We start from the raw sequence: 12,870 nt of genomic DNA on the forward strand, positions 1-12,870 counted from the left end.
ACGAGCAATGATATTTGAACAACCATTTGCTAACAACTTTTATGACAACCTCTTTTTTCTCTCTTTTCATTGGTCAAAAACATTGGAGAGAGAAAAAGGAAGAGAGAGAGTAAAAATATAATGTGAGTATGAGAGAGAAAGTTGTCTAAAAGTTGTCAAAAAATGGTTGTACAAATATCATTTTTCTACTCCCTCCGTTTCAAAATGAGTGTCGCTTTAGCCAAAAAAAATTGTTTCAAAATGAATGTCACTTTACATTTCCAATACAACTTTAATTTTTTTTCTTCCAACTTTACCCTCAATAAATACTCTAACTTTTCTCTCTCACAATTTTCAATGCAACTTTAATTTTATAAAGTAAGGGCTTTTTAGTAAAAGCGTTATATCCAATGATTATTTCATTCAATTTCTTAATCTGTGTGCCAAAGCCTAAAGCGACACTCATTTTGAAACGGATGAAGTATATGTTAAGTCCTTTTACATATACTAAAACTTTCACACAAGCTTTTTTTTTTCCTATGAAAAATATCTAATAAACATTATCTAAAATTCACACGCAATGGTGAGATGATTTTGAAGTCAAACTTGGGTGAATGTGTCAAACATAACTATATTAGCACAAGTTTAGTTACATCACCTTGCAATTTTATTTTTTTTACCTTTTGAGTTAGAAAAACCGTGATTCTCTCAATGAATTTGTACACCAAAAACTCAACCCGTTTGTCGGGTGGTGTTAGTTTGAGACTTTGTAGTATGCTCTTTCTCGAAGCCTTGTGTTTGATTTTTCTCGGTATTAATTTGTGTTGACTAATTTTGCTTCTAAATAAAAAGTTTGATAAAACTCAATTTTTTTAATTTACTTTATCGAAAAACAAAACTAGAGAAGTGGAATGAAAATTTTCAAAAGTGAAATAGGATTTTTGATAGAACTATAGCATAAGGGGACTAGTTATCTATCTATACTTTTTGTTTAGCAAATCTATCTATACTTATATATAAATGGATTACATGATTTTGGACTAATCTTTTATCTTCTAATTATACTTTTTATTTAAAATATTCTAATTACAATTTTATCTTAAGTATAATAATATTTAAAATTTTAATTGAAAAAATCAGTTAAATCCGGTTGTTAAGGGCAGTAGAAAAGGCGGAATGAAAGACACTACCCTCCTGACACTAGTATGGGTGGTATAAAAAACGGAAAAGACTTTGGCGACTTTAGTGCATTTTGATGAGAGAAAACAATAGATAAATGATTAAAATCAATAATTTTGATAAGAATGATTGAATAGAAGAGAGATAAAAACCAAGTTTTTGTGGAACCCATAAAAAACATTCTTCTTTAGTAAAAAAATAAAAAATCTTCAAAGCAAATCCTTCTTCTCAATGAATAAGTGTACTTGTTCTGTCCCCTAAAAAAATGTACATGTTTTGTATTGTTTAGTTTATGGTGTACTTGTTTAGTTTAGTTTATGGTGTACTTGTTTTCTATGTTGTGTGTGTACAACTCATTTGTGTTACGAGCCTGCGCATTCTGTTTTTGGCCTATCGGTGATTGTATTTCTATTTCTAGGCCTTTGCCTTCTCTCACTATAACTTCTGTGACAAAAAAAGAAAAATGCTTTTAAAAGGAAGAATAACTGATCGGATAATAATTTACGCATGCCAATGCATAATTTTGAGCTTAAATATCTTGAATAATATGTTAAAAAAATTATGAAAATTTGATATTTTGAAAATACTCATCGATACGAATCTAACGACATCTTATATGATATTATTTATCTTTATATATTAGTAGAAAAATATGGTCAAAGTAAGTTAGGTCAAAATTGCAAATTTTCAAATGGGTCATCTATTACAAGACGGAGGGAGTAATTGTTTTGGAAGATTAAAAGACAGTTTAAAATTGTGCATCCCATTTATATATACTATCGTGTATCCTCTTTATTTTATTTTTTGACAAGAGAAAACTTAATGCAATTCATTTAAAGTAAGAGTAAAGATTCATGATGGAATTCAAATGAAAATATGAAAATCAGCATGACATGGAACTACCTAGTTAAACTATAAGCAACTTCATTGACTTGTTTCCAAATAAACCTAACATCAAAGGTTGCTAAATCAGAAGAAAGTAGGCGCCAAAAACATTGATAATTGGACCAAATCGGAGACACCGAGTGTAAAACCGTAGTTACCATCTACCACCACCTTCGAGTCCATCTCAAAATCTACATGAACCAGCTGAAGATCACGTGCCCACCAAAGAGCATACAATAAACTGAGTGCCTCCCTCAAGTCAACATCGAGTAACATAGACAACCACTATGTCTTAGCTAACACAAAGTGACTCTCATCATCCTGAATACATATACCAAGGCTAACTTTGTTGGCCCTTGAAAGAAGGAGACATCCACATTACATTTATAAAGACCCACACTTGGTTTGCGCCAGCAACAATATCTGTGTCGAATTATGAACGAGGGTTCTTAAGTAACTTGGGCAATGACGTAGGTATTTAGCAGTGTGCTCGCCCGTTAACAAATCATAATAACAAATTCAACGGTATTGTTCTAAACATTATCATTTTGATGCTTCCAAATACTCTATAAGGTCACCCCCAACTTTTGTCGGACATCTAGTTGTTGTAAAGCAGCAAACGCAACTGATGCAAAACTAATATTAGGATCAATGACAAAAGGGAGGGAGGGCCAAATACCAATACGTTACCAACAAGCAAAACTTTTTGTCATACTCAAAAAAGAGATGGTTGAATACGCAAATAAATGAACAAGAATTATACAAACCTATATTGAATGATATTCTACTCAACTTCTTAAGACACTCGTAATTAAAACCATATTCAAAAAAATAATAATTTGAAATACACTAAAAATTTAAAAAATTTAATATTTTTGGAATGTGGATATTTTTATATGAATTATTTATTATGTTCCCATGTACTATCATTTTCTATATCCTTTTACTTGTAAATTTGAATAAAAAAAATTTGGTTAAACATATTGTTAAAAGAAATGCTTTTTTTCCCACAGAAATTAAAAGATTTTGCTTTAATATTTGTTCAAACATTTTTTTTGTGAGTGTTCAAACATATATTTAATAGATATCTTGTTGGATATTAAAAGGTACATCATAATACACTACGAGATTAATTTTAATGCATTGTTAATATAAACTTTTTTTTAGGATGTAGGAGTACATTTGTATGATGTTTTTTTACATTTATTTGAACACTTGTATGATGCATTGTTCATCATAACAAATTCAACGGTATTGTTCCAAACATTATCATTTTGATGCTTCCAAATACTCTATAAGGTCACCCCCAACTTTTGTTGGACATCTAGTTGTTGTAAAGCAGCAAACGCAACTGATGCAAAACTAATATTAGGATCAATGACAAAAAGGAGGGAGGGCCAAATACCAATACGTTACCAACAAGCAAAACTTTTTGTCATACTCAAAAAAGAGATGGTTGAATACGCAAATAAATGAACAAGAATTATACAAACATATACTGAATGATATTCTACTCAACTTCTTAAGACACTCGTAATTAAAACCATATTCAAAAAAAAATTAATTTGAAATACACTAAAAAAATTTAAAATTTAATATTTTTGGAATGTGGATATTTTTATATGAATTATTTATTATGTTCCCATGTACTATCATTTTCTATATCCTTTTACTTGTAAATTTGAATAAAAATTTTTTGGTTAAACATATTGTTAAAAGAAATGCTTTTTTTTTCCACAGAAATTAAAAGATTTTGCTTTAATATTTGTTCAAACATTTTTTTTGTGAGTGTTCAAACATATATTTAATAGATATCTTGTTGGATATTAAAAGGTATACATCATAATACACTACGAGATTAATTGTAATGCATTGTTACTATAAACTTTTTTTAGGATGTAGGAGTACATTTGTATGATGTTTTTTTACATTTATTTGAACACTTGTATGATGCATTGTTCATCATAACAAATTCAACGGTATTGTTCCAAACATTATCATTTTGATGCTTCCAAATACTTTATAAGGTCACCCCAACTTTTGTTGGGCATCTAGTTGTTGTAAAGCAGCAAGCACAGCTGATGCAAAACAAATATTATGATCAATGACAACAAGGTGCGAGGGCCAAATACCATTACGTTGCCAACAAGCAAATTTTTTTGTCATACTCATAAAAGAGATGGTTGAATACGAAAATAAAAGTACAAGAATTATTCAACCATATATTAAATGATATTTTATTCAACTTCTTAAGACACTCGTAATAAAAACCATATTCAATAAAAATTTAATTTGAAATACACTAAAATTTTAAAAATTTTAATATTTTTGGAATGTGGATATTTTTATAAGAATTATTTATTATGTTCCCATGTACTGTCATTTTCTATATCCTCTTACTTGTAAATTTGAATAAAAAAAATTTGGTTAAACATACTGTTAAAAGAAATACTTTTTTTTTCACAGAAATTAAAAGATTTTGCTTTAATATCTGTTCAAACATTTTTTTGGTTAAGTGTTCAAACATATATTTAATAGATACCTTGTTGGATATTAAAAGGTACATCATAATACACTACAAGATTAATTTTAATGCATTATTGTTAATATAAACTTTTTTTTAGGATGTAGGAGTACATTTGTATGATTTTTTTTTTTTTTACATTTATTTGAACACTTGTATGATGCATTGTTCATCATAACAAATTCATCGGTATTGTTCTAAACATTATCATTTTGATGTTTTCAAATACTCTATAAGGTCATCCCAACTTTTGTTGGGCATTTAGTTGTGGTAAAGCAGCAAACACAACTGATGCAAAACTAATATTGGGATCAATGACAAAAAGGAGGGAGGGCCAAATACCAATACATTGCCAACAAGCAAAACTTTTTGTCATGCTCAAAAAAGAGATGGTTGAATACGGAAATAAAAGTACAAGAATTTTACAAATATATATTGAATAATATTCTATTCAACTTCTTAAGACACTCGTAATAAAAACCATATTCAATAAAAAATTAATTTGAAATACACTAAAATTTTAAAAAATTTAATATTTTTGGAACATGGATATTTTTATATGAATTATTTATTATGTTCTCATGTACTGTCATTTGCTATATCCTTTTACTTGTAAATTTGAATAATTTTTTTTTGGTTAAACATATTGTTAAAAGAAATGCTTTTTTTTTTACAGAGAAATTAAAAGATTTTGCTTTAATATTTGTTCAAATATTTTTTGGTCAAGTGTTCAAACATATATTTAATAGACGCCTTGTTGGATATTAAAAGGTACATCATAATATACTAAAAGATTAATTTTAATGCATTATTGTTAATATAAACTTTTTTTTAGGATGCAGGAGTACATTTGTATGATGTTTTTTAACATTTATTTGAACACTTGTATGATGCATTATTCATCATAACAAATTCAACGGTATTGTTCCAAACATTATCATTTTGATGTTTCCAAATACTCTATAAGGTCACCCCAACTTTTGTTGGGCATCTAATTGTTGTAAAACAGCAAACACAACTGATGCAAAACTAATATTATGATCAATGACAACAAGGAGGGAGGGCCAAATACCAGTACGTTGCCAACGAGCAAAACTTTTTGGCATACTAAAAAAAAATGGTTGAATACAGAAATAAAAGTACAAGAATTATACAAACATATGTTGAATGATATTCTATTCAACTTCTTAAGACACTCGTAAAAAACACCATATTCAATAAAAAATTAATTTCAAATACACTAAAATTTTAAATATTTTAATATTTTGGAATGTAGATATTTTTATATGAATTATTTATTATGTTCCCATGTACTATCATTTTCTATATCCTTTTACTTGTAAATTTGAATAAAACAATTTTGGTTAAACATATTGTTAAATGAAATGCTTTTTTTTTCCACATAAATTAAAAAAATTTGCTTTAACATCTGTTCAAACTTTTTTTTCTTCGTCAAGTGTTCAAACATATATTTAATAGATACCTTCTGGATATTAAAAGTACATCATAATACTCTACGAGTACATTGTATAAACCTTTTTTTAGGATGTAATGAATTTTTACGAATATACAGTTGTATGAATTTTAAGATAATTTTAAATATTTGAATGATATTATAATGGTTATGATTAATTATCATTGTAACAAAATTTTATACTATCGGTGCATATCAATAAAATTTATAAACTATTCAATAACAGTTCTCTCAATTAAGTAGTTGAATTCATGACCAAAAAAAAAAATCCAAAACTAAGTTTTATTGGTCATCTAAGAATATCTTTGTCAAAAAGATAATATAATATATGTATTGTTCAAAATTATGTATCCTAGTAAATATTAGCATCTATAATTATAGTTTGTAATTTAGTCCAAAAAAAATTAGTTTGTAATCATAAGAGGATGTAGGCGTTGGAGTACATTATTTTGGATAAAAATAAAGAGTACACTACTATAATTTTTTCCAAGAGGACAGTATCTTTTTATTATTAATACAAAGATGTTTATAATTAATGAAAACAGAATGCGAAAATATCATTGACATTTTTCACGACGATTCATTCATTTTGAAGTTTTAGCCTTTTAAGTGAGATATGCTTTTATTTTCTTTATTTCCAAACCTGCAGACAATTTATTATTATGTTAGACCGTTTTTATCTTCTACCATCATCACCAGGTCCATATACATGATGCCAATTTAAGTTTTGTTATCCCTATCAATAAAAGTTTTAAGATATCCTCTTTATATTGATTCTTCAAAATCCGATTCTTTTCTTTTATTGGAAAATAATTATATAAAAGAAAAGAAAAATGAGGAAGTTGGTAAAGAGTTAGTAATGGTATAAACTCCTGATATGGTTTATACTTTATATTAAAATGTAACGCCAAATATGCCACTGGTTCCTTAGCTGGAAGATGAGGGCACCCGTAAGAGGGTCATTAACTTTCCTTAAACATTGTTTCTTGGTCTACATTTGGTCCATATAGTAAATATCTCCTTAGTTGGAAGGAGAGGATATCCCATATAAAATTTATAAATGAGTAAAGATATTTGGACAATAATCAATTGTAGAAAAGAAGTTACCTACACGAAAAATATTGAATCCTTCTTTGGAAGTTCATTCATTAGAGTAAAAGCACATTTTTTTGCTATATGAATGAATGAAAGTATCTCATCTTTCATTCTCATTTCTCAAAGTTTAGCATAATGTCAGAGATGTGTGAGCCAAATTCAGAGAAAGTTGGTGAAATTAGTGCTGAGTCTCCAACTACACCAGTTGGAGCACAACCAGTAGAAACTGCTGAACCCAAAAGCAGTGAAAGAGTCAAAGCCACAAGGCACCCAAGATGGACTAGACAAGAAACACTTGTCCTAATTGAGGCAAAGAAAGTGATTGAAAATGGAGATCAGGTTTGCAGATACAGATCATCAACATCAGGGCTTGTTCAGACCGACCCGAAATGGGATTTGGTTTCATCACTGTGTCAGCAACATGGTGTCAAAAGAGGAGCTGTTCAGTGCAGGAAAAGGTGGGGAAATCTTCTGACTGATTTCAGGAAGATCAAAAAATGGGAGTCAAATATAAAGGATGAGTCCGAGTCTTTTTGGATAATGAGAAATGATGTGAGGAAAGAAAACAAATTGCCTGGTTTCTTCGATTCTGTGGTGTACAATGTGTTGGATGGAGGGGTTTGCACTGCTGCTGCATTCCCACTGACACTGATCAAGATGATGCCGAGAGCAGAGAATGGTGATCCAGTTGAAGGTGCGCCGGCGTTAGAGCAATGTAATAAAGAGGATGAAAATGAAGAGGATGAGGACGAGGCTATTGTTGATAGTGACAAAATGGGATGGAGCACTGAGGAGGAAAACAATGAGACAAACACAAATGGAAATATGGTTAACAGTCCATTCAAAGCACCAAATGCTAAGAAATCCAACATTATAGGGACTCTCAAAGTGACACCTCCAGGAATCACACTGCCTGGTTCTGCAGGTAACATTTTCTCATTTCATCTTAATGTTCATTTTAAGTTTCGTAATAATATATATTTCAGTCAATTTGATTGTACTATTGCTCAAAAATGATCATTGTCTTACTACAAGTATGTCTTTTTATTTCACTCTAAATACAAATCATTAAATCAGTGTGCATGTGATTCCTTAAGGATATGCAGATTATCGTTTACCTTTTTCTTATTGATCAATTATTTTCTTGTTGCTTTGCACTGATAAGCAGAGAGACTGCCACACCCATTTTTCCAAGGGAACTTCGATCCAGGTAAATGAAATCAACTCAGTTTTCCAACTTTTCTAATTCTTGTCACTCCTGTTTATAATATATTAATATCAACCTTTTAACTGTTCAAATCGTTTAGTTTGACCTGTGATATTACAAATCATACAATTTTAGTGGTTGCAATAATGTTTGATTAGCATATTCTTATATCACACCATCCTCTTTTTATCTATTTCTCCCTTTTCAAAGAGCTCTTTTGTTACCACCCCCACAACCCTAAACAATGAGATATTCAAATGCACCCATTGGCACCTGTTTGATTTGAGAACTTTTAATTGCAGATCGTCCATTGTTTCCATTATATTTTTCATGTTTTAAAAATTGTAATTTTCAATGATTCATGCACAAATCTTTAAAGACAAAAACAAAGTGAAAATGAAAGACGATTTTGAAATTAAAAATGATACATAAACTAGACGTTTATCCAAAACCAACGTACATCTGTTATTGGTTTTATTTGGTGCCATCTATTTGTCCCTTCCATTGATAAACTCATTGGAAATATATTGATTCAGGGTGTCAGAGAGAAGCTTTGTTCAATGAGGGCTACAAAAGAAAGCGATTATCATCAGACAATTCCGAAGACACCACAGATTTCAATGAAGATGTCATCAAAGTGCTAAGAAGGAATAGTAACATACTGAAAACTCATCTTGGAGCTCAGAACATAAATTCCCAACTGGCCAGAGACCAGCAGAAGCAGCAATCAGACAGCTTAGTTGCAGCCCTTGGCAGGCTTACTGATGCTATCACAAAAATTGCTGACAAGATGTAGACAAACTCAAGAGAATGAAGTATTCTTCATTGCAATCAGACATAGTATCCGTGGAAAAGGATCTTTCAATCACTTTTGAATTTGGCACTTGAATTTGCTGTTATGAATTATTCCCCTTTAGTTTTTTTCTTTCTTTCTTTCTGCTGGATATCGTTTATTTCTTTCAATCACTTTTGAATTTGGCACTTGAGTTTATTGTTATCAACTATCCCCTTGAAGTAGTTCTTTTGCCGTTTTATTTTGGTGAAATATTCTCTTCATATACATTTGTTCTTATGAAATTGATGTTTATCCTTTCAATTCCAGATCCAGCTTGCATAATATTTTCTATACTTTTTTCTGAAGTGTTATTTGAACATCAACTTTGGATGCCGAAATTCGACAATTTTTTAAATGATTAACACTGTTCACATACGTGGTTAATGAAGTGTTAGATTTGATTGATAGATATATCAAGTGTCACAACTCATTAACAGTCAATTGAACTTTATTAACCACGGGTTTAAACGTGATTAACCATCATTTTCATGTGTTCAAATCGTCATGTAGTTGGAATACCTGAAATCGTGGTTAGTAAAGTTCACTTGATAGTTAATGAATTATCCAATCTTGATATACCTGTTAACCATTTAAAAAGTTGTTGAACATAGGGGTCTTAAATTGATGTTCAGATAATGTTTCTGTAATTTTTTTTCCTCAAGTTCCAGATCACGGAAAAACTATTTTTGCTTTGGTTATAATACTTACCTAACCGTGTTACACATTACATAAATGTGAAAACGCCTTGACATTTTGAGAACATGCAATGATAATAAAAGGCAGAAAATTCATCACCCAAGGAAGTAGCAAAATAAATATAATCGATGCATCAACTGGCATGTAGTTTCAAATTTGGGATTCTTTCCGTTACATATTACAAAATAAAAAACAATACATCAGCATCATTTACGCTAAGAAGGAATATAATATACATATCCAGGGGATCATAGGATAACATAGCATACAAAAGCACACAAAAATGGCTTACAATATACATTAGGAATTTCCTCTAATGATGCAAAACTTACCTCTGAATCCTCTGGACTCACTACATAGGAACAGCCTCAATAAGCTTGGCAAAGTAAAATTGAGTAGCGATTAAGCCTTTCTTCTTTATCGTCCACCCAACCTTGCGCAACGCCCTTTCAACATCTGCTTCAGAATGAAGATATGCCCTGGTTGCCTTGGAAGGCCCAGGGAACAACTCTCCAACCCTCTTTAGTGCATCATAATAAAATGTCTTAGGTGCAAAGCTCAGAATCAATCGCTTTTCTGCCAAAGAAGCAAGGTGAGCAATCATCCCATCTGCTTTACTCTGAGGGTAATGAATCATAACATCGAGGCACACCACTGTATCGTACAATCCATCCAAACTCTCTAAATCACTCACCACAAACTTTGGCATCGCAGGTGACACTCCATTTTCACTGGACACAAGTTGTTCTTTTGCCTGCAAAGTGAAAAACACACTTGCCGTGTTAGTTTGTGTGTTTGAATTTGCTTGTTCAAAAACATAGTTTTGAATGAATTTGACTTTGGTTTTAGACAATTTGAAATACCCGGATCTTGCGCCGGGCTCTTTCGCCTTTCAGGATCAGAACTAAGGGGATATAACTCTAGCCAATGATTACATTATTATTGTCAGACATTGTAAAAGGAGGGGCACAAATCCTTAGTTGACAGAACACACACCAGACAAATTTGGTCTCTAAGGTTTCACCCTGGTCATGGGTCAAATTTAATAGGGAACAGATTTATATCTAGAAAAATTTGCTTTGATAAAAAGTGTTTTGGTAGGCACGAATGGCATGTTAGGGACCTAAGAATTGAATGGAACAGAAAGAACAATTGAATAAAGAAAATAAGAAAGAACATGAGAGAATCTCTCCTTAAAGGTTTCCCTTTCACAATAGAGTCGCAACTTTTTTTTTTTTAGGGGAATAGAGGCACTACTTTATTCACAAACTTGTACAATATTCAAATGATACCTCTCTGACTCCATAATCTTCCTATTTATATAAATCCTTCTCTAACAAAAACAACTTAGTAAATAACTAATTTCCCTATTCTAACCTCTAACATGATGTGTTAGGAAGCACAATTACGGATAAGTTTCAATTGATGTTTGTAAACATCGGTTTGCGTGAATATCATTTTGTAAACGGAGTTTGCAAAAGCAACATTACCCTTCCACTTCAAAATGAGTTGCAAGCATTGTTATCAAATAACAGCTATATCATAGCAAAATTTTAACAAACCGCTATTGGTCTACGATATTCAATTTATGTTAATATCATTTTAATTTTATCATATCTAAGTTTTGGAGTCAATTTTGAGCTACATTTATTTTCTTCACTAAAATAACGCTTCACATACGGTAAATTGAACTCTCATGCTATACACACACACTTTACATTTCAGCAATCAAAGGTACACATAAATTAACCTGTTTCTCAGCTTCAGCAACCATGGCAGCTGATATATCACTAGCACAAACAACGGCACCTTCCTTCGCCAACGGAATCGAAAGAGAACCAGTACCACAACCAGCATCACAAATAGTAACACCCTGAAGTGGCCCTTCATCTTTCAACATCTGTAAAGCATTCTCAACAGTCTTGGAATGTCCCAACCTAATATCCCGTTGAACTCTATTAACATCATCAGTATCACCGTAAATCTTCTTCCATCGTTGAAACCCGTTGTTGTTGAAATACTCCCTCACAACTTCTTTGTCATCACCGCCTACTTCCTCCGCCTGTTCGCGTCGTCGTCTTTCCGGGTCTGAAAGGGAGAGAAGTGCGGTGAGGCCAGCGACGAAGCCACCGCTTACGACCGCGATTGTTGTGCCGTCTATGGCGCCGGTAACGTCGGCGGCTGTTGCGGTTGAGAGTGGAGGGATGGCGAATGTGGTTGTTAAGAGTTTGTTGTGGGTGGCGGGAGAGGAGGGAGAGAATGTAGCGAAACGGTTAGTTTTGTTTGGGTTTGGAACAAAGAGAGAAGACCACATGGATGATGAGAACGCCATTTTGGTTTGATTTGAGTGAGAGTGAGTTGGGTTGAAGTGATGATATTGTTATCCAGGAAAGATAAGATAGCATTCAGCTTCCATGCTTTTCCCTGATTCTCGTGGGTCCTACTTTTCAAACTTTTTTCAGTTTTGATTGGAGTTCAAACTTTAACCATTAAAACTCACACACATAAAATAAAATGACAACCAAATACTCACTTTAATCCCTTGTCACATAGGTCTTTGACTTAAAAGATTAAATACAAATAAATTTCTGACTCTGTACTTATCACTTTAGTCCCTGACGTTAACTTATTTTGTTAAATGATGATGTGACACAGTGACATGACATTGAGGTTTCACACAGACTAAAGTGAAAGTAAAATTTTAATTTATATAAATGTCAACATTTTTAAGATCTTGAAGATATAGCAAATTTTAATTTTAATTGTTAAAAAATAAAATAAGATGTTTTTGTCTTTCCAAAATTTTCGTTTGTTTTTTACCCCTAATGTATCACATTAAGTGAGCTTAACTCACTTGGTGAAAGGACAATGCATATTATATGTAGGGGTCGGGGTTCGAACTCCGGACACCCACTTATTCATCTTTAAGGTGAATTTCTCTAACACTAGATTATTTGACAAAAATAAATAAATAAATAAATAATTTTTGACATGTC

The 12,870-nt window shown here is 31.4% G+C and overlaps 2 protein-coding genes across 2 annotated transcripts; one reads left to right on the forward strand and one right to left on the reverse strand.

Moving 5' to 3' along the window:
• The first annotated feature begins 7,124 nt into the window (after positions 1-7,124).
• LOC146934043 (trihelix transcription factor ASR3-like) lies at positions 7,125-9,443 on the forward strand. Its single transcript, XM_085705877.1, has 3 exons — positions 7,125-8,061; positions 8,305-8,346; positions 8,880-9,443. Exons 1-3 carry the CDS (start codon positions 7,272-7,274, stop codon positions 9,137-9,139), a joined length of 1,092 nt encoding a protein of 363 aa, XP_085562003.1. The 5' UTR covers positions 7,125-7,271; the 3' UTR covers positions 9,140-9,443.
• Positions 9,444-9,965: 522 nt separating this feature from the next.
• CHLM (magnesium-protoporphyrin IX methyltransferase) lies at positions 9,966-12,244 on the reverse strand. The gene is made up of 2 exons (XM_085705878.1): positions 11,625-12,244; positions 9,966-10,628 (listed from the first exon to the last, which is right to left on the reverse strand). Exons 1-2 carry the CDS (start codon positions 12,204-12,206, stop codon positions 10,227-10,229), a joined length of 984 nt encoding a protein of 327 aa, XP_085562004.1. The 5' UTR covers positions 12,207-12,244; the 3' UTR covers positions 9,966-10,226.
• Positions 12,245-12,870: the final 626 nt, after the last annotated feature.

This window comes from Medicago sativa, chromosome 4, assembly GCF_051527215.1.
Source record: "Medicago sativa cultivar Bolivia chromosome 4, Bolivia_mono, whole genome shotgun sequence".
NCBI lineage: Eukaryota > Viridiplantae > Streptophyta > Magnoliopsida > Fabales > Fabaceae > Medicago > Medicago sativa.